Source organism: Buteo buteo, chromosome 11, assembly GCF_964188355.1.
Source record: "Buteo buteo chromosome 11, bButBut1.hap1.1, whole genome shotgun sequence".
Taxonomy (NCBI): Eukaryota; Metazoa; Chordata; class Aves; order Accipitriformes; family Accipitridae; genus Buteo; species Buteo buteo.
Window position 1 is genome coordinate 154,419 of NC_134181.1, and position 20,092 is coordinate 174,510.

The following is a 20,092-nucleotide window of genomic DNA, read 5'->3' on the forward strand; positions in this document are numbered from 1 at the left end:
GGCACAGTTTAATCACAATTTCTACCACACTAATGCACTGGTAACAAATTTGTACATTCTAGCTGTCCTTTCAGACACTCAGAAAAGAGTAGGGTGGCTTTCTGTTGCAAGATGAATTGTTTTAAAGTTTGCATGGGTTTTGAGACTCAAACCCCCAAAATACAATTCCCTCATCATGATTATGTTCCAGCAAAGAACTTTCTGAACAGTGTTTACTGGTGGCAGAAATGCAATCTGGGGCCATAAAAAGTTCTTATGAATAAGAACTCAAGGGATCAAAAAGATGACTGGACCCATAACTAAGTTGTAAACCTCTGAAAACTGTAAGCCTGCATAGAGCTTTTTCCTCATAGGTTGCATATGGCTAAAAGATTGCTCTGGAAATGACTTGCTTACACCCAATGTAGCTGCAGACACTCCTTTATTAAAGATAGAAGCTGGAGGAAGAGCAGGCCACAATGAATCAATAGCTCAGTGTCAATGTTTATCTAAACAAATGCAGTAATAGTCTTGCAATTAAATTTACCTAAGCTTAAGCTTTTATGCATTCTGGGTAGCTACTGGGAAAAACGGAGAAGGTTTTTACTCCAGCAAACACTTTTAAGACAAAATTTTCAGAGGGGATGCCCAAGCATTTCCATGTTAAAATCCTTTCTAACACAAAAAGCAACCAATTCTGTAGAAAGCTATCAAAGCATACTAGTACTGACAAAAATGACTAGACCTCTGTGAGAAGTTACCACAGAAAAGTTTTATACAATAAATTAAAACTTTAATAGAAACTGCATCAGTATCGAAAATATTAAATACAAATAATAAACAGAAATTCAGAAAGTCACACACCTCAGCAGCTGTAGAAAAATGTGCATGAACTCATTTGAGAAACAATACAACTGTATTCAGACAATGCTTCATCTGCATCATGTTTCCTCATCTTTTCTACATCAGCAGCTGTAATGTTTTAATAGTAGTGATTAAGGAATTGCACCTAAGACTATCTTTGGTCCTATAAGGTGCCCTATACTTTAAACTTGCATACAGTTAAGAAATCTGCAATCCCTTTTGCGTAAGACATCTATGAATACTGCAACAACATAATCAGCATACTCTTGCTTGTATAAATAAGGTCCACAGACTAGGCCTCAGAATTTGAGAGGCATGTGTATTTTTCCTTAGTTCTACAAAGCCTAGCTGATCTCCACAGATGTTTCACTGTAGTAATCTATGGCTTCTGGAAATGCCCCTGACAGCATGATCTTTAGAAACTCTTGAAGTATTTTAATGTAAACATAACAACATTTATGTTTAACCAATAAGGCACCACCATAACAGTAGTTTAAAAAAAAAAAAAAAGTAGAAGCGAAAGTAGGAAGGAAATAACAAGAAAGCAGGCAAGGGAATGCAAGATGGCCGTAGATGGAGAGAGAACAAGATGCATTCGAATTTATGTAAAAATTGGACATAAACCCACAAGAAATCATACAAGTCACCCTAAAGTAAAAACAACAAAAAAAACAAACCAAAAAACAACCCCCCAAAACACACACCCCACAGAGAACATAAAAAGCTTCAAGTCTACTGAATTTTAAGTGAGAGTATATTCATATACTTAGAAGCCTTCACATTACTCTAGTTCAGCAAGGTGGTACCTGTGATTCAAGGCATCATATCTGACTGTTAAGTGTCTTCCTAGGCCACTCCAAAATAGGCAAAATCCATTAATCTTTATTAGAAAACTACACTAATATATTTTACACAGCTAGTAGAACATGCAGGAAGTAAAAAATGATGAACAGTAACCTGCTTTATACCAGTGACTTAAAATATCAACTGTATAAACATACTGTGATATCTTCACTTTCAAGGAAAAACAAACCTTATTGGACACCTTGATTCTTGACCTTCTGCTGGAGTCAAATCCATCATTCAGTCTTCATGGGCAGAACAGGCTGCCCCAGCACTCATACTTTCATAAGTGGTACCTTTACGTCAGCTGTGCTCAACCGAAGCACCAAAGATTTTTATGGCCACAAATAAAACGAATATACTCACTTCAACAGTTTGCCAATCTGGCTTGGCAAGTAATGAAGTCCATTACAGGAAACATTAAGCTCTGTCAGAGTAGAGATCTCACACAGTGATACAGGAAACTCTCCCAGTCTATTATGAGACAGGTTCAGGCTCTTCAGCTGAGAAAACCTATTGGCAAGAATACTAGTTAATTCACAAACCTCCACGGTCTTGAAACAAAACCATACAAAACCAGCCATAAAGAATTTTTAAGTCTTTGTACACTGGCAATACAGTCAGCTAACTCATTATGGGAGTTTCTGCAAAAACCTTCTCTTCTGACAGGCTTCCTCCTAGTGACTGATACCAAGATTAAGGAGACTAAAAACATTAATTTAAAAAAATATACCTTCAAAGAATTATTTAGAGTAAAAATCTACAATTATGCAACTTGGGAAAATAGGAGCTGAAAACATTAACTGGAACCATGCTGAGAATAAAACAGAGGAGGGGAATACCCTTTTCAAGCTAGGCACAACAGAAGGCCTAGCAGAGCTGTAAAAGGGAAATCCAGGAAAGCGCCGACTTCACACTGGGAAGCCCCAAGATCTGCCCAGAGGTGCTTGGAAGAGATTCCACGTCTAAAGTGCCACTTGCTTGGGAGACTGTACCATAGGTACAGCCACACGAGAACTGACACAGCCCTCGCAGTCACTAAAGTCCCACCTGTGCTTAACAGATGGTTGCCTATTCCAGCTCCTTCTATCACTGTGCTAGGTCCAAATAGAGGGAAGAAATTGAGCATGGGCTGGGGTAATATGCAAGAGGTTCTTCTCAAAGAGTTCCTACTTCTTTCTACAGGAAACAAAAGTATTTTTCGCCAAGTAATAACCTCCTCGTCCCAAACTGGAACCATCAGAAATTAATTCAGTGGGGAAATGAATATCATACTTTTATGAGACCATTGCAAATCTAATGTAATGTACCAGGGAAGTACTACTTGGAAACATATAGTTCATTCATCTGCTCCATCTAGCATACTTTTTGCTAGGTAATGGTGAGTAGCTTGTATTTTGAAGCAAATGTTTTAATATAGGTAACAAAACCAAGGTTCATTAATGGAGGGAGAATATTACTCCTAGCTTGAAATGGCTTGAAGTGTGAGACTGAAAGGTTTTGAAATTTTTTCTTCTTTATAGCGACTCCTTTTTCCGATTCAGAATACTTGGAATGATCTGTGTAGGAACCATGCCTTTTGCTTTATAACCTTTGGGGGGGTATGGTGTTGGTGTTTTTTTTTTTAAAAGAGGGAGCATATCTGAAACTTGGACATGGGTTGTTCGCTTTGAGAAAGCACCCTGTCATACAAGTAAGGACATAGGCATTTTATGTTTGCTGCAATCACAGACAGACTCTCTTGTAATGCAACTGAAAGCCAAAGAGAAAGACGCTGTATTGGTAATAGCTTTCCTAAAGGGAACATACTGTATGATGCAAAGATCTACCAATGATACAAAAGTCAAACTTGCCCACAGAACTTCACAACAATAATGGAAAAAAAGGAAACAATGAGGACAAACCTACAGATTTGAACTTTCTCATTAACTGGTTCAACTTTAAGAGATTTAGGACAGATCACAGTTCTTGGGTTTTGGAATCAGAAAACGCTTTAATGAAACTGCTTTCTCTGGAGTTCTACAATGGCTTTTTCTACAGCACATGCCTTTAACACCAAGCAGATCTTTCTCTATCATTAACAGACTGTGGTGAGAAACTGCCCCAAGAGGCATGGCATTAAATGCAACAGCACAACCAATTTTCAGAATTCATCCATGTGCAACAATATCAAAGCAAACACAACAGAGGCATTAAAGTTTCCAAAAGCTGAAGGGAAACTAGCACATGACACAGCTTGGTCTGAGACTCCGTGAGCAGACTGTCATGTTCAATGGGGAGGACAATACTCAAAAGCCTTTTGAGTTCCCCTTCTGTTCCTTCTCCTTTGCCCCAACATTCTCAAGCAGTAGGGATGTAGGAATGGAATGCAAACCCAACTCTCTCTCAAGTTGTACAAGAACCATGTATTATAGGGAATAAGCTTCCTGAAATTGTTACAGCTCCTCAAGTTTTGGACTGTGCTCTCACAGGGCATATTGGGATTACACCAAAGAGGTATGGAAACACAGCAACAAATCCTCAGTGGGATGACCATCCTCTTTGAGCTGCCCAAACTGGTGCAGGCCTGAAATATTCCCAGTTCAACGCAACATCCTGCTCTGCCGCCAAAGCATCCCAGTACAACTCTGTATCAACTAGCTAGAATGGTGATAATAGACATGCATTTTTACACACATGCGTGCGCACACACATACTTGTCAACGAAGGTCAGCTCTGATAATGTTTTCCAGAAAAGGGAGATACTTGAAAGGCAGTACGTTAGATGAAAAATAAGCTAGGAGATGTGACAAAACAGGTGGAGTTATTTAATTTCCTTCACTTAACGTTTCCCTTTTAGTTAATTATTTTTGTTCCATTATTATAGTTATAGCTAATTAGACTCCTAGAGCTTCAAAGATTTCCTCAGAGAAAGAGATCTGATCATTGCAAAAAATCCTGCTGTTCGGAATTGTCAATCTCTAGGCACTGATAACACCTACTGCAAATGAGCAAGTTTCTTCATTTGGGGTTGTGACCTGATAAAACATCCTAAAAACCTCAGAAAGCAAATCTTTTCAAAAGGCAATGAGCAGCCTTATGTGGGCTACCTAATGCTACCCGTTTATTCAAGATTGTGTGAGATGAGGGCTTCTTTTATGGCTTTTGTTTGTTTGAGGATTTCAGCTTCATCAGACATAGTCACTGCCAGGAAAAGAGTTGAGCTTCTGACATGTCAGACCTCTTGTTGACTACATGCAAGGTCAAAAGAAATTTCAAGCCCCTTTGCTGATCCTGTGAACCAAGGATACCGCATTTTAGAAAATAAAGTCCTGATATGGTTTTCAACACTATACAGTGTATTTGAAGAGAGAAGTAGAAACCGAAATCTTGAATTATTTTAAGCAGCTTCTCCAGTAACAGAGTCTATTACAATTCAGCAGTTAGAAAATATTTAAACAAGTCTGGAATTAAAACAAAACCAGACTAGACTCTGGCTCTCAATGAAACTGCAAAGAATTCCCACAGGTGAGCAATTTTTATACCCTGCATACCCTCATGGATACCTAGGTATCTCATTACTTTGTAGGAAGAAAAATGAAATAACCTGGTAACAGGCCCCTAGAGATAAACAAAACAAAAATACAACAAAAAAAACCCAAACCAAAACAAAAACCTGCAGTTTTGCAAAGTTTCTCTGAATATATTTTTCTTAAGGCACAATGTGTTCCAAACACTGAGCCATTTGACAATATTACTATAGGTTTCCTAACAGCTTTCAAAATTCATAGAGTGACTCCTTGAATTGTTTTTAGCATGACTAGCACAGATATCAACAGACTAATCTTCCTCTAGATTTTTATGATTTTCAGGAATTAATTTAAAAATATTTTTGTAAGACTCCCTCACTTACCGAAGATGACCACATCATGCTTCCATACCATCACACAACTGCTACTCTCTTAAAAGCAGATCATTACAAGTTCCCAAAGCAAAGCTGGAGTCTGAAAGGCCCTCTGCCAATTCCAAATGCACATTAAGAACTTACCAAAACAGGCTTTTTCAGATCTGCAGTTCTTCCTACAAACACTTAGCCACAACAGCAGCATTATACTTTCCCTCACCTTTTATTTTATACTCCAAAATGTTCTGTTTAGCAAGCAGCCTTATATTACTATTGCATCTTGTCCATACAAATGGCATATCACTCCACCAGGCTCATCTCAGATCTAACTTAGCACAAAGAATCTGTGGAGGGGAGTTCATGAAGACTGTAAACTGTTGGAAGCTTATGCCTGCCTGCGCTGTTCAGTTCTGTTTCCTAGCCCCCCTCATTTGTCAGAGCTTCCTGAATATCAATCTTTTTACCATCCCCACAAGAATGGGCAATAGACTCCCCCTCCTCTTCATCCCTGGATCCACATGTCAAGAACTCCAAATATAGAAGAAAAATAATTCTTTGCAGACCTGCAAAGAGAGTCAAGACTCCCTGCTCCACTTGATCTCATAAAATTGTGTCGTAGGTTGAGGTAGATGATGTCTTGACTGTAGAAGAGGTGTTCAGGTACTTCCTCAAGGCTGTAGCATGAAAGATCAACCATGCCAAGTCGCATAGACACAACCTGAAAAGAAGTAGGAAGAGCTGCAGTTGTGCAACAATTTTTCTCTGGAGGTCTAATGGAAGGCCAAAGAATGCAGGTAGTAAACAATTTGCCAGAACATGAAAGAACCCCCTTGAACCCACCAGGTAGAGTCCACGCAGGAAACAGTCCACAGAGTATGAGTTTACCCTATTTGCTACTATTGTTTCTGCAAGCCCCCTGACAAGGATGCGTAACTGGATACCAACTAGGACACGCAGAAAGCCCTGCTCTGTATGTGCAAACAGGCACTGCCTAAAAGCTAGACCGTAAGAGAGCCAGCCTAATGGAGAAAACCGTATCTTTAGCCGAGGAAACTTTGCTGAGAAAGCATAATCTCCAAGTGCCTTCCAAACAAAGATGCAAGCAGCAATAGGAAGCAGTTGACTTTCCAGTTCAGTCCTTTAAGGTTTACAGAACCTCTGCTTGGCCTAGTTACTCCTTCCACCTTCCTTTTGTTAGCTTGTTCAGGGTATAGTATTGGAAACATAACCTGTTATGATGAAAAGGCTTCATAACTTATGATTTTGCAACATTTCATAAAGTCTTTGCAAGTATCAGATCTCCTTTCATTAAGTATGCTTTGTTTTGAGGTCTTTGGTGCTTCATTCCAGATTTTATGACCTGCTTTATCGTGAACTCATTTTGTATTTCGTAATATTTTTTATATATGTATATTTGAGGTCAAAGTGTGGCTCAGCACTAAGCTATCACCATCTAATTGTACTTTAACATGTAATAAAGATGTAGCTCTGAACAAACTACACTTCCTTTGCTGACCTATGATCTCTGTGCTAACTCAAACCTATCAGGGTAGCCCCGTGCCAGTCCATGCCACAGTTTAGGCAGACTCAACTATGGCAACAGGTGCAATTTATAGGTTTCCAGGGCTGTAAAGTCAGCCAGTCCCTGGTGTTTAGTCTAATGACCTGTGATTAGCTACACTCAATAGGTGCAGCAGGGGTGAAAAAAACAATGCAGAACTACTATCAAACATTGTTGCACAGGCAGAGAGAGAAGAACAGGCTAGAAGAAAACCTCTATAGTCCTAAGCACGTAAGAAATGAAGACAGCTGGAAAGCATCCTGGGTGTTTTCTCCAGCATTCTAGCTTCATCTCTGCCTGCATAACAAGCCTGCATCAGAAAACCCTCATCAAGCCCATACCCACCACCTGAACTACTGCAGTCTCCAGGGCCTCACCGTGGATGCCTGTCGGTGCCACCGTTGGCACTCTGCCAGCGTTTCAAAGGAAACATGGTATGTCTGAGCTTGTGCTCCAGCAGATGTGAAAGCAAGCGTGTACTGCCGACGTTTCATCTCTTCCACCTGCAAAGGGAGAATTGAAAACAAAACAGTCTGTCTGAACTGCAGCAATTACAATGGATCTGAAGTCTAGGGTGAGGTATTCCTGACTACCAGCAACATGACATTTTGCTGAAAACACAGTTGTAAAGTTATTGAAGAGAAACACAGAAGTAAATCCTTCTTAACATCTTTCTGCTGAAGTAGATTGAAGAACTAATAATTTCCAGAATGCCCATTCACAACATTGGCTACTAACGTGAAAGCAGAACTAGCGTCTCTGTTTGTTAGCCTTAAGACTACCACCTAAGCAAAGCATGTAGAAAGGGGGTGTACAACTCTCTGCACGTTAATGCAGTAATTTGTTACAAAAGCCTAGATTAAGCTCTTGTGGATAATACCCATCATTATAATCCCTTCTTCCTTTCTAAGCCACAGGAAGCTAACCAAAAAATGTCTTACCTTCCCTCCAACAAGAGGCAAGATGTGCATCTTCCCTGTGTGGCTATCTTTCACAGAGGACACAATGAGGCACGTACCACAGAGAATTACCAAGCGCTCTGCCCACTTGTGCAACTGGGTCTTTCCTTTGCGTACGTTATAGACTCCAGAAAGCAGGATGCGATCTAACTGTTCCACTTGACATGGCTTTTCTGAAGAAAAAGGGGATATTAGCATTTACTTTCCATTTGTTCTTCATTCTCAGCTGTGAGTACAAATAGCAACACAGCTATAACATGCAAAATCAGTTATTGTAAAGAACGAGGAAAGACAAGTTGCACTTTAAAAAAATTCTCACACTGAGGACAAGCAATTTCCACAGTCAATGCACTAATGTCTGATAAGCAACCATTGTATGCCTTCCAGTACAACGTTATAACAGTTGTCATGTAGTGTGTTTTTAATCTACAGGTAATTACAGACCTTAGCAAACTTACACACTTGCCAAACATCCTTCATTCAGATGCCGGAGAAGAGCAATTTCAAACTCTTGTCAAGTCAACTAAAGTCACAGAAACCATCAAATAAGTGGCTTCAACTGGGCTTTAAAGAAAGGCCTGGAAAATCAGCTACAGAAGAAAGTTATTTCCCTGAAGATGATTCAAATGAAAGGACTCCAGCACTGACTGTTATAGCTGTGCTGTGTGCACTGCTAGCTATGACTCTAACCAGCAAAGTAGAATTCTACTTCAGCCTTCTAATCCACATACACTTACTTTTAGGTTATCCTACCTCCTTGCCTGTTTTACTACTTTTTTTTTTTTTCATTTGTCATTATGACAAATCTCCCAGATGCTTTTCAAGATTCTGTCCACTGTTTATACTGTCTTACTGCCTAGGAAAATGTTCCAAATAGTCACTTAAAACTTTAAAGAACAGGAATGAGCCTGACCTGACGGACCTATGAGTTTCAAGTGTTAAGAATCTCCTCTTATTAAATTTATATTTCATTTTATCTTAAATAATCCCTAAGACAGATCCTGGCAACAGGTCCTTTTTCTTACTTAGGAAAGGATCCTTTTTTTTTTTTTTTGAAGTTGCTATTGACATGCTGCTTATACCTTGAACTGTCCTGCAGGTGTCCTGATATCCATAAGCAGCATCAACCTGCAAGGATTTATATACCCCCAGCCCCAAAGTCAGACAGAGGAACTTTCTAAGCAGGACTACCCTCCCATGCTGACTGAAACTACTCAATTCCATTTTTCTACCTACTTGCTTCCATGAAGTTGAGTCACTGTTCCTGAATCTTCAGCATTTCCTGCTTGACATACCCAAACTGAATTGCTCATTTTTTCCTCAAAAGTTCTCTACAGCCCTATGCTTGATGCCTCTCCTCCGTCCAGCTGAAGTAACTTCTGACTCCCTACTCCTTGCCCTATAAATCCAGACTGTACGCGTGTCATACTTCTTTCCATCTCCATTATACTTCTATACTGTTTAGTCTGTTACACACACAGCTCCCAGACAGAAGGGGTTTGTCTCAGGTAAAGGGGTAGAGAAGCTGATTTCTTATGATTTCATTTTTTGACACTGAATAAACAGATGACGGCTAGGCAGCTTAGTCAGGCTACCCAGCTCTAATATGCATGAACAATTTTCCATTAAAAGCACTTTGATTTTTTTTCTGAAATGCAAAAAATACACAGGTAAAGTATTTAAAAGTAATGGAATAATTTCATTATCAGCTTTCCTCCCCCTTATTTCTTTTATATTTCCTCTTCACTGCAGTGAATTTGTTTTCTGACTGCTAGCACCATACGCCAACAGGCCTACGACTATCATTCTGTTGCTCCTTACACACATGGTACCCTGCCCAAACGGATTCAATAGGCCACTCAGAAGTCTCCTTTCTGCAATGAAAGGCACTAGGTTCTAATGGCAGCCTGCATTATTATTAACCAGCTGGCACCTTCACTCTCTATTTACAGGCTGTGGAGGTATTTGACCAGGACCTTCCTTGCCCATATCCATACACCTTTTGGAAACACAATCTTCAGGCACATCTAGACTGAACTGCAATATGTTTCTGATCCCATTAGGAGCTCTAAGGCATTTGTTGTAACATTGGAAACTAAAGACAACAGAGCAATCTTGTGCCTTCCTGTGGAGCTGTCTTTTCTCAAGCCATAGATAGGATGAAGAAAACTACAGAATTGTGTTTTTTTCTATTAATCTTGAAAACTTGTTATTTTATGAAATGCTTACTGGTACTTTGGATGTCTGACGTAGTCACCTATAAACCCAACAGGTCAATGACTTGGGCTTCAGCTGAGTTCTGCCTCATAGTTAAAGCTACAGGAACAGCAACAGGGTGCACACACACAATTTCTTACCACTGTAAAAGCGAATCATACAGCTGAGATCAGAGTTTGCTGCCTCTTCCTGCATTCTGACAGGATCATCAAAACCCAACCCAGCCAAGTAGTCATACACAATCTGAAGGGGTTTTTCTGTGGGCTCCAGCCTCCTGTCAAAACATACAAGAAAGTAGTCTGAGAATGCAAAGAAGATTAAACAAGGCTCATTGCAGCTAAAGTGTAAAGAATACTGACATACTGGTTGTTCTGCTCCTCTGAAAAGGTCTGGAAAGCATGCATCCTTGGGGTCTGTGCTTCCTGCTTGTCAAGTAGCACTTAAGAATGTTAGCACTTGAAAAATTACATTGCAGAAGGAAAACATAGAGGAAAAGCAATAGGCATAACCCATATGATCCATGGTGATCATTTCCATTCCATGATTTAAGGAGCACCAGGAGGAAACAATGACAAGAAACAAAACCAGAAATACTGCACAAAAAGTAGATGCCAAATAATTAAAACCCCCTGTGTATAATGACTGAAAGATTTAAAAGAACTCTACTTAAATTTCTCTTCCAAATGCAGCTGTGAGCAAAGCATATGAGAATCCTCCTGAAGAATGACTTCTAAAAAGAAAGAAAAAAAGAAATTTCCCATTCTCTTTAGCTCTCGTCAGTGCAAGATTCTCATGCTCTGGCAAATTAACCCAAATGGTACATTTAAAGAAAAGACGTTTTTAGAACTACAACAGATCACAGGAAGGATTCAGTGGCTAACTTGAACAATGGCAATAAGAGAAAGTTCTCCTGAAACATCAGGTTTAGTATATTCAGAACAGAAAATATGTTTTCTGATCCTCTCACCTCACTTCTTCCAGAGAGGCTGAATTGTTATTTTCTGCAATAAAAGTAACAAAGTTTCTAGTTAAAGTAGAAGTTTTACTTCGGGGGGGCGGGGGAATCTTAGTATAAAAGATTAAGCACTGAAAATGTAAGATGGGAGTTAAAATAAATTGCTCCAGTAGTCCATTCATTATCCACCATTAAAAATCCTCATGTTTAATCTAAAAGTGCCTAGCTTCAGATTATGGTCACTGGACTTCGATTTGTCACCTATTCTTTAAACAGGTGTTTATAAATCATGAGACTGACCATTTCAAATGTCCTTTTCAAGATGAGGCTCAATGGGCTAAATACCAATGTCTGTCAACGGTGATAATTTTTGGTTGATTTTTAGGAGTTATCCTAATTTCATGAAGCTTCCAATCTGACCAAAAGCAATGTCAGAGATAACAATTTGATGTGTACTGTAAGTATACTCCAAAACTCATACATGAGAATAATATTAATGCATCAATTTAAAGTTCAAGATGTAATCAGGTGACTGTCAGCAATGCATGCTGTTGCTGCTGCTACTGCTGTTTTGTTGTGTTTTTTTGTGGTGGTGCTTTTTTTAAATAGAAACAACATTTGGAAGAACTGCCTTTTCTTTCTGCCCCTTCTTTAAACCAGTAAAGAAAAGGAAATAAAGAGCTAGCCAGTGTAGTTCAATGCAAATTCAGATAAATTTCAGCAGAAAGCACAATCCTTCCCCTTCCTGCCCTCCCCAGGCCTAACTATTCTCTTCTGGTATCCAAATCAGATGCTATGACACACATGTATGACAAAGACACAGTTTCTGCCACGTTGACAATTGTTTGTAATGCCTTTTTTGAAGAAAACATTTTGCAAAAGCCAAATCCACCTAAACTTTCCAAACCAAATTGAACTAATGCTCAGATTCCACAGTTTAAGGTACATAATGCCAAGTTACTGAGCTCAGATGATTACTGTTGTTCAACTTGCCAACAATTTAGCACAGATATTTCTATCCCATTACATTGACTAGAAAGTGAGTTTAATCTCCATGGCAAGTATGGCATTAAATCATACAAACCAGTAATGCAAGTATTTATGACTTTAAATACATGCTTTTTCTGAAGTCAGCCCATCCGTTAGCATTAGTAAAATGGAAATCAGATTTCTGAATTTATTTTTTTTTTAATCTTTTTTATCCCCAACTCAATGAGGTTGGAACAAGCCTCTGGAGTGATCATCTAGTCCAACCCCCTGCTCAAGCAGAGCCACCTACAGCCAGTTGTCCAGGACCTCATCCAGTTAGGTTTTCAGTATCTTGAAGGATGGAGACTCCACAGCCTCCCCAGTGGCCTCTGCCAGTGCTCCGTCACTCTCACAGTGAAAAAGTGTTTCCTGATGTTCAGAGGGAACCTGCCGTGTTTCAGTTTGTGCCCATTGCCTCTGGTCTGGTCACTGGGCACCACTGAAAAAATTCTGGCTCCATCATCTTCATTTTTTTCTGTCAGGTATTTATACACATTGATAAGATTCCCCTGAGTCTTCTCCAGGCTGAACAGTCCCAGCTCTCTCAGCTGAAAGATGCTCCAGTCCCTTAATCATCTTAGCGGTTCTTTGCTGTACACATTCCAGTGAGTCCTTGTCTCTCTTGTAGTCCCAGAACTGGACACAGCAGTCCAAGTGTGGACCAATGCCAGTAGAGGGGAAGCATCACCTCCCTGGACCTGCTGGCAACACTCCTCCTAATGCCCAGGTTACTGCTGGCCTTCTTTATCGCAAGGGCACATTGCTGGCTCACCGTCAGCTTGTTGCTCACTGGGATGCCCAGGTCCTTCTCCACAAAGCTCATTTCCAGCTAGTCAGGCCCCAGTGTGTACTAATGCCTGGGGTTGTTCCCCCCCACGTGCAAGACTTGGCTTTTCATTTTGTTGAACTTCATGAAGTTCACGTGTGTCTGTCCAGGTTTAGTTGTTTAGCTCTAATTGCATCAAATTTTAATCTCAAGACCACATGGAAGTTACCTGGTAGCATTTGATGTGTCTTAGAAGCAGAATCCAAGCCTGACTTAGTATCACAAAAAGCATGACTTGCCTCTGTGACTGGGATGACTTCACTCTTGATGACGTCATCTACTTTATATCTTCAATGAGATGAGAAGTCTTCTGAAATAATTTGGAGAGCCTATAAGCAAGGACCAGATCCCATGCCTTCCAAAATAAAATGGAAAATAGCTTCCAAAAAAACCACACCCCCAAAAAGGAAAACAGCAGTCAAGAATGGAAATTCAAACAATGCTGATCACCTGTAGCACCACCAATCACTCTGACACTGCTCATCTTCTTGGAACTCCTGGAAAAAGATCCTAGTCCAGCTAAGATAGAGCTCTTTGTACAATCAGCATGAAAAGCTGATTTATGAAACACTTTTTCTTTCCCTGCTTTGCGAGATGGACACAGGACAAGAGATTGGTTTGAAAGAGTGCAATGCCATCAATGCATCTCTTGTTGCAGAGATTTCTTCAGTTCAAGTGCAGGTTCTCAGTCTTTTTTAGGACCTTCTGTCAAGATCTAGAAGCTTAGAGCCAAGCACTTCTACAAATATGTAACTGAGGTTCACGTTATCGCTTAATTTTTTTGCTACAGAAACAGAGAGCAGTAAACATGACACCAAACTTTCACAAGAGCTTTCTGAGGTAACCTTGGAAATTACAAACCTGGGTATCTGTCTCCTATAACAAGCTACTAGAAACTGGAATAAATAATAGATTGTACCCAACAATGCTGATTTCCAATACAGTAAACCCCGATGTATTCTATACCCTTCAGCACAGAATCCAAGAAGAAGATGAGAGATTTGACTGGATCTCCAAATGCCTTGCCCAAGTTTCCCTTGACTACTTCTAGATTACAATTCTTCTGCTATTAAAAAGCCTTATGCTTGCCAGAAAACAGCTTTTCCAGCATGTGAGCCATGGCTCAGGAACCATAAATGCTTGAGCGTCACTCACGAAAAGAACATTTTGAGTAGTCTGCATCTAGATTTCCTAGGGGGAAAAAACCCAACAAACCAGCACTCAAACATTACAATTTGGTTGCTGAATGGACTGAGGCTTTTGCGAGTACACACCGAACAATATGCTTGCACATCAGAATTCAGGAAGAACCTCAATATAGTAAAGGGATAAGCGCTTTTCATGGCACAAATTAAATTACAGTGCTACAGGTTGCTCAATGCTCTCTGAGATACAGTACTGTGGCTTACCCTCCTGAAAAAGCTGAATACTCATCCCACCATACTTGCCCCCTCTGGAGCAGAGATCTGATTTTTTCATTATTTTTATACTTCTCATCTTTCACTTCAGCAAAAAGCCAAGGATTTCAAATGCTAATTTGAAAAAACCCTTGATTTTCTCTCTTTTTCTGCATAAATCAAACTGATATGCTTCTTGAAGATATCAAACACAATGCCCTCAGTTTTGTTTCTTTTCTAAAAAGAGCCATGTACAAAATGAACACTGGCAGCAATATCTATTCAAGCCTAACCCCCTAACAAATGTACCTCTCTTGCCATAGTACCATTCCTATCTGAAAACCAATCAAAAGAGTAGTCTATACTATTGTACCATCTAGGTTTGCTTGCTACTGGCCGAAGACAAAAGCCTTCCCAAAAAGTTAAACCTTCTGAATTCTTCCAAGTCGTCTGCACAACTCCACAAGCGGTTCAAAGTTCACCACCTAGCAAAAGAGTTTGAGTTTACAGAAAAATCTACACCTAAAAAGTCGCATGTATGCAGGATACAACGACTGACTGCTCCGCAGATGAAGCATGGCTTGGTATTACACATTTCAAGTGTGAAGACCTCGTGGGAAGGGCACTTGAATCCCAGCTCACAGCCAAGCTACTCTTCTGGCACTAGCCATAAGCTGGGTCCGTGACCTGGGAAACACCAGTGCAGAATCCAGGCATTTCGCTAGTGACTCTCACAGGTTCAGCACAGGGCTTTGTAAATAAAGCAATGAACAAACCAGCTTGTTAGCTACAGACCATATTCAAACCAGAAAAGGGAGCAATTCATTGAGTGCCTTTGGGGACATTCTGGAGACCTGAGTGAATGGATCACTGGTCCAAGTTCATGTCAAGAGCCACGCAGTTCACTAACAAAACCTAGGATAGGCCAGGAAAGGGAAAACCAAAACTAGTATCTGGAACAGCAGTTTCTATGTGGAATTTCTTTACTAACGTGATCAAGGCTGACAGGTTCCAGAGGCAATAGTTACAGTTTAAGGTAGAAAAATATGGTCTCCCTTTGAGAGAAAGCAATGTGGTGTGAAACCATCACATTAGAAATGTAAAAACTCATCTTGTACCCAGTGCAATACATACTGAATGCTAACACGCACAGATAACACCCTGGCTGTCGCAGCAGCTGCTATTTGACACAAACAGCCTGTTATACCCATATCAGTATCACGTATCAGGTACCAGACACTTCCACTAGTCAGAGAAGCAGCTCTGTGAAGCGAAGGTGCACAGCATAAGGAGACAGAAAAGCCATTAAAAAGTAGCAACAGTTCCACAACTCCTCCTGCAACTGTAGCTCTTCTTCATAAGCAACAAGTTTTCAAATCTTTGTAGTTTAAATTTTTGTTGTGAGGAGTGTCCAGACCAAAGAAGGTATCTGTGCTATTTTTGTTTAATCCTCCCCTCCACAGGAAGGTATAATTTCTGACTATGAAACAATACTAACATAAGGATAAATTCTAGCTAGGAGAGCTCTAAAGATCCTTGAGATGCACTGTGGAGAAGAAAAGAAAGTTCCGACAGAAACTGACTCCCCTGTGCACAGACTTGAAAGGGAAATGCAGAATGATCACAAGGACACCACTGAATATTAAAAATGAATACACAAAAAACGTTTCTGTTATTCTTCCATTTACTGTCCAGCTTTCAGTCTTTCAAGTCAGTTGCCAAATCAATCTTTGCCATACTCAGCTTCTGAAAGAAAGTCACCTACTGATATTAAAAGGGTGAAGAATTCAGAAGTTGTTTGGGAGACAAACGTACCTATGGTAAAATGCAATCAGATGCTTAACAGAGTAATTTGTATTCGTGAACACGTTATTAAAGTAATCAGCAAACTTTGTTCAAGGAAGGACTTATCTCAACAGGGCATGGGAATATCTTGAGCACACTGTCACCTTCCTGTAGACACGCAAGCAGGTACCATTCAGGCCTTCTTCCTGTTACTAATACAGATGTTACTGAAGCAATACTGGTAACTCCCATTTCTCTACTGAAAACATCCCCAGCAGGAAGTAATTCAGGGATCTCTTCTGCAGCAAATACATTTTGAGAATTACAAGGAACAGACACACCATAATCAAGAACACTTCATGAAATTTAAGACAAAGCTTGACAAAGTGCTAGACAAACCAAGAGGCAACAAGAGCGGGAAGTAAACATTTACAACTCGGTACTTGCTTCCAAAACAATGGTAGCAGGACCAATTTGCTAATCCGGTGCAAAGCGTGCCACAAATCAGACTGGCACAGCTACCTAGCATGAGAAGAGAGACAGATATTGGAAAGAATTCAAACACAAAAGCTGTTTCAAAAGCTAAAAATAGTCAAAACATTCCTCTCTGAACACATCTATAAGCTTCACCTAGCCTTTTTCATGATCTGCAGTAGAGGGTCTGCTCTTCTTTCTAAATGCTGGAAAATCTGCTCACTGTTAGAGTCCAAAACAAGCCAATTTCCTTATAAATTCTTCAAGCAATGAATGCAGATTTTCAGCAGCCTCAATGGCTATGTTCAAGTGTCCTTCTATCCTCATACAGTGTTTCTAACTCAACTGTCCCTGGTTCCGATAACCCAGGCTGGGCAAGGCAAACGGGTCTCAGTAACTTTTTTCAACAGTCAATTTTAACCACATCCTATTCTCTGCATCTCTTGCTACTAGCACTCCCTCCCCCTACCTGATCAAACACGTGCCATGTTTTTTTAAATTTGGATACATGCAACTTCTGACTTCCATTTTACTATCAAACAAACAGCTACTAGTCCTGCTCAGCATGTGTTGTCTCTGCTGCTTAGCCTTCAAGTAAGGAGACCACAGCAATTTTTTTCCCCTGAGAAACTTTATAACTGAATCTTAAAGTCCAGAAGATCAATGCAAAATCTAAATCCTAACAAACCTAATGTGAGCTTGTAAACCTAGAAGAGTCCATAATACACCCACAGCATAAAGTTCACGTACATTAAACTCTGAGCTGTCTATTTTCAACCTAAATCAACTGCAGGCATAAAACATATAATCTGATGCTTAGACCTTCTTTATATAACCCTTACTACGCTATCTTTCTGTCTGCCTTTAATTATTTACCTGGCAACTCTTCTTAGCAAAAAAATTAGTAACACATAAATATTACATGACATAACTGTGAAAGTACCTTATGTGTTTCACTGACTCAGAATAACTGTTTACAGCCTCTTAAATAGCTTAAGTTTTCTCGACACTGAAATGTCCGTAACAATAGAACATAAAAAAGGAGTATATGAACAATAGCCTCCACCTACAAAAAAAGGACATATTTCTGGTTGGAACGCCAGCCAAACCCTCCCAGCTAAAACACCTATGGCTTCACTAAGAGATGCGTAAAAGGCAACACCACCACTTCGTTTTTACAAACTGCATTACTCGAGGCCGTGTCTAACTGCTACCTGACGCCTCTGTCTGTTCTGTATCTGCCCTGCTAGCATACGTTGGCACATGGTGAACAGAGCCCTGCAAAACTAAGGCAAATGTTTCTCAAACAGATTTATCCCTTCTCAGGTCTCACCTGACCAGGTCTCCGTGAAGTTGCAAAAAGAGGTTTTTCTTCCCTTCTCCATCACATATCTCAGAGGCTGGGGTGTCCACCGTACAGAGGACCAAGCGTAAGTCTGAAGAAGCAGTCGCCGCAGAATCTCGTCCGTGAACATACACGCAGCCTCGTCCCGCGTCCTCTTTCAGCCAGTCCCTCTCACGGGAACCAACCCGACTCCTGTTCAAACAGCTCCTGCTCCCGTTGCGCTTCACGTTTCTCTGCAAGGCAGCCCACACCAGAGCGTCAGCAGCTGCCTCCGCCTCGGCGTCTAACTGCCCTCCTCTCTCGAAGGCCGCCGCTCACCGGTCCGACCCGGCGGCCCCTCTGCACAGGCCGCAGGCCCGCTGCTGGGCCCAGGGGGGCGGCCGGGCCCGGAGAGCCCCCCCGCCGCTCCGGGAGCCCCCCTCGAGACCGCTCGCAATCAGCCGGCGCGAGCCCCACGGGCACCGGCCGGGCCGGGCCGGACAGACCGCCCCGCTCGGACGCGGGCAGGGGAAGACCCCGGCCCCGCCCGGCCGTCCCGCCAAGGTCGAGGCGGGCAGCGCCCCAGGCGCGGCGCCGAGGACCCGAGGCGGTCCCGCTGCGGCGACTCGCCCCCCGCCCCGCCGAGCTGCCGGGGGCGGCCGGTGGGCCGAGCGCTCCCCGAACAGCCCCCGCGCGGCGCAGGCCCCGGTCCCCTCCTCACCTTCAGCACCCGGATGCCGCCACGGGGCCCGGCCCGGCCCCCCCGCGCGCCGCCCGCCGCCGCCGCCGCCGCCTCATCCTCCTCAGGCTCCGGCGCCTCCCTGGGCCCCGGCCCCGGCCCGGCCTCCCCCATCGCCGGCCGGACGGCGAGACCCCGGGCACCGGCGGCCCCGCCCCGCCTCCGCGCAGGCCCCGCCCCGGAAGCGCGCGGCCTTCCGCCGCCGGAGGGCCCGCCCCCGCCGCGCGGCCCCGGCCCGGCCCGCGGGGACGGCGGCCGGGGAGCGTTCCCCCGAGCGCGGCCTGGCCTCGGTCCTTGCCCGCCGGCTGGCGCCTGCGCTGGGCCCTGAGCGCGACGCTGGACGCTTCCAGGCAGTCGGCAGCCTGTGCCCGTAACGGCGTTGGTGCAAGTCGTACCGCCGCTCCTGAAGCGGCGTCAGCTGCGAACTACTTACCGAGGGGAGAGCTCACCCTTCTGCGCTCACGCTGCCTCGCGCACGCTTTCCGCCGCTTCGCGTCCGTCACCGTCCGCCTCCCGGGGCTGAAGTTAACGCAGCAGAGCACCTGAACGTCCCCTTCCTCCCAGCGCCGGGCAGGTCCACCATGTTAGCTCGGGCGGCCTTAACTTGCTAATAATTTTCACCGTCACTGTGCAGTTTACCAGAACTGGACTGATGCTTTCAGACAGCTACTGTTCGTGCCTGAACGGGATCAAGCACATTAAAACAACACAAAGCCTCCCCCCGCTCCCCACCATCACCCATGGTTCCAAACCTGAGCACACTTTAGCCTGTCATCATCACATTTCTTTTTTTGCTACACTAATTCCTGGTCTTATTTCAGAGTTAAGTCCAGCCCTGCTTTCCAAATTCTCACCATTGGTATTATTGCTACACCAAACACTTTCAATTCTATTACACGTTTCTTTTAAACATTTCCTGCCTTCTTCCTGGTCTATCCCAGCATTTTGCTCGGCAGCATTGCGGATCTGCTCCTGGGCACAGGTGATGTGCATAGCACTGCCCACACAGCGCTCCCAGGGCTTCAGTCCCATGCACAGGAGGAACACCAAGGAACAGCATCCCAGGGGACAGTCCCGCGCTAGAACTGGGGCCTAAGACGACTGACTTCGCTGCCACACAAACTGCCAGTTTCTGATGCCATTTTTGAGTTCTCTGGTGCTGGAGGGCTCTCCTATTCAAAAACAAGGAACTGACAGACGACCCACCTTACCAGCAAGGTTAGAAGTGGTCCCTGGCACTTTGTATTAACTCATGTC

The 20,092-nt window shown here is 42.5% G+C and overlaps 1 protein-coding gene across 2 annotated transcripts in view; it reads right to left on the reverse strand.

Annotated features, from left to right (window-relative positions):
- The window catches only part of PHLPP2 (PH domain and leucine rich repeat protein phosphatase 2), a 37,005-nt gene extending 18,015 nt beyond the window's left edge, over positions 1 to 18,990 (reverse strand). For both annotated transcript variants that reach the window (XR_012652160.1, XM_075039700.1), the window contains exons 1-7: positions 18,818 to 18,990; positions 18,106 to 18,350; positions 10,447 to 10,580; positions 8,072 to 8,262; positions 7,508 to 7,633; positions 6,133 to 6,287; positions 2,053 to 2,199 (exon numbers count right to left, since the gene is read on the reverse strand). Coding sequence is in view for 1 of the 2 variants with exons in the window: in XM_075039700.1 (XP_074895801.1) it covers positions 2,053 to 2,199; positions 6,133 to 6,287; positions 7,508 to 7,633; positions 8,072 to 8,262; positions 10,447 to 10,580; positions 18,106 to 18,350; positions 18,818 to 18,949 (1,130 nt within the window). In the remaining variant the exon portion in view is untranslated. The remainder of the gene's footprint in view (positions 1 to 2,052; positions 2,200 to 6,132; positions 6,288 to 7,507; positions 7,634 to 8,071; positions 8,263 to 10,446; positions 10,581 to 18,105; positions 18,351 to 18,817) is intronic.
- Between the last annotated feature and the right edge of the window lie 1,102 nt (positions 18,991 to 20,092).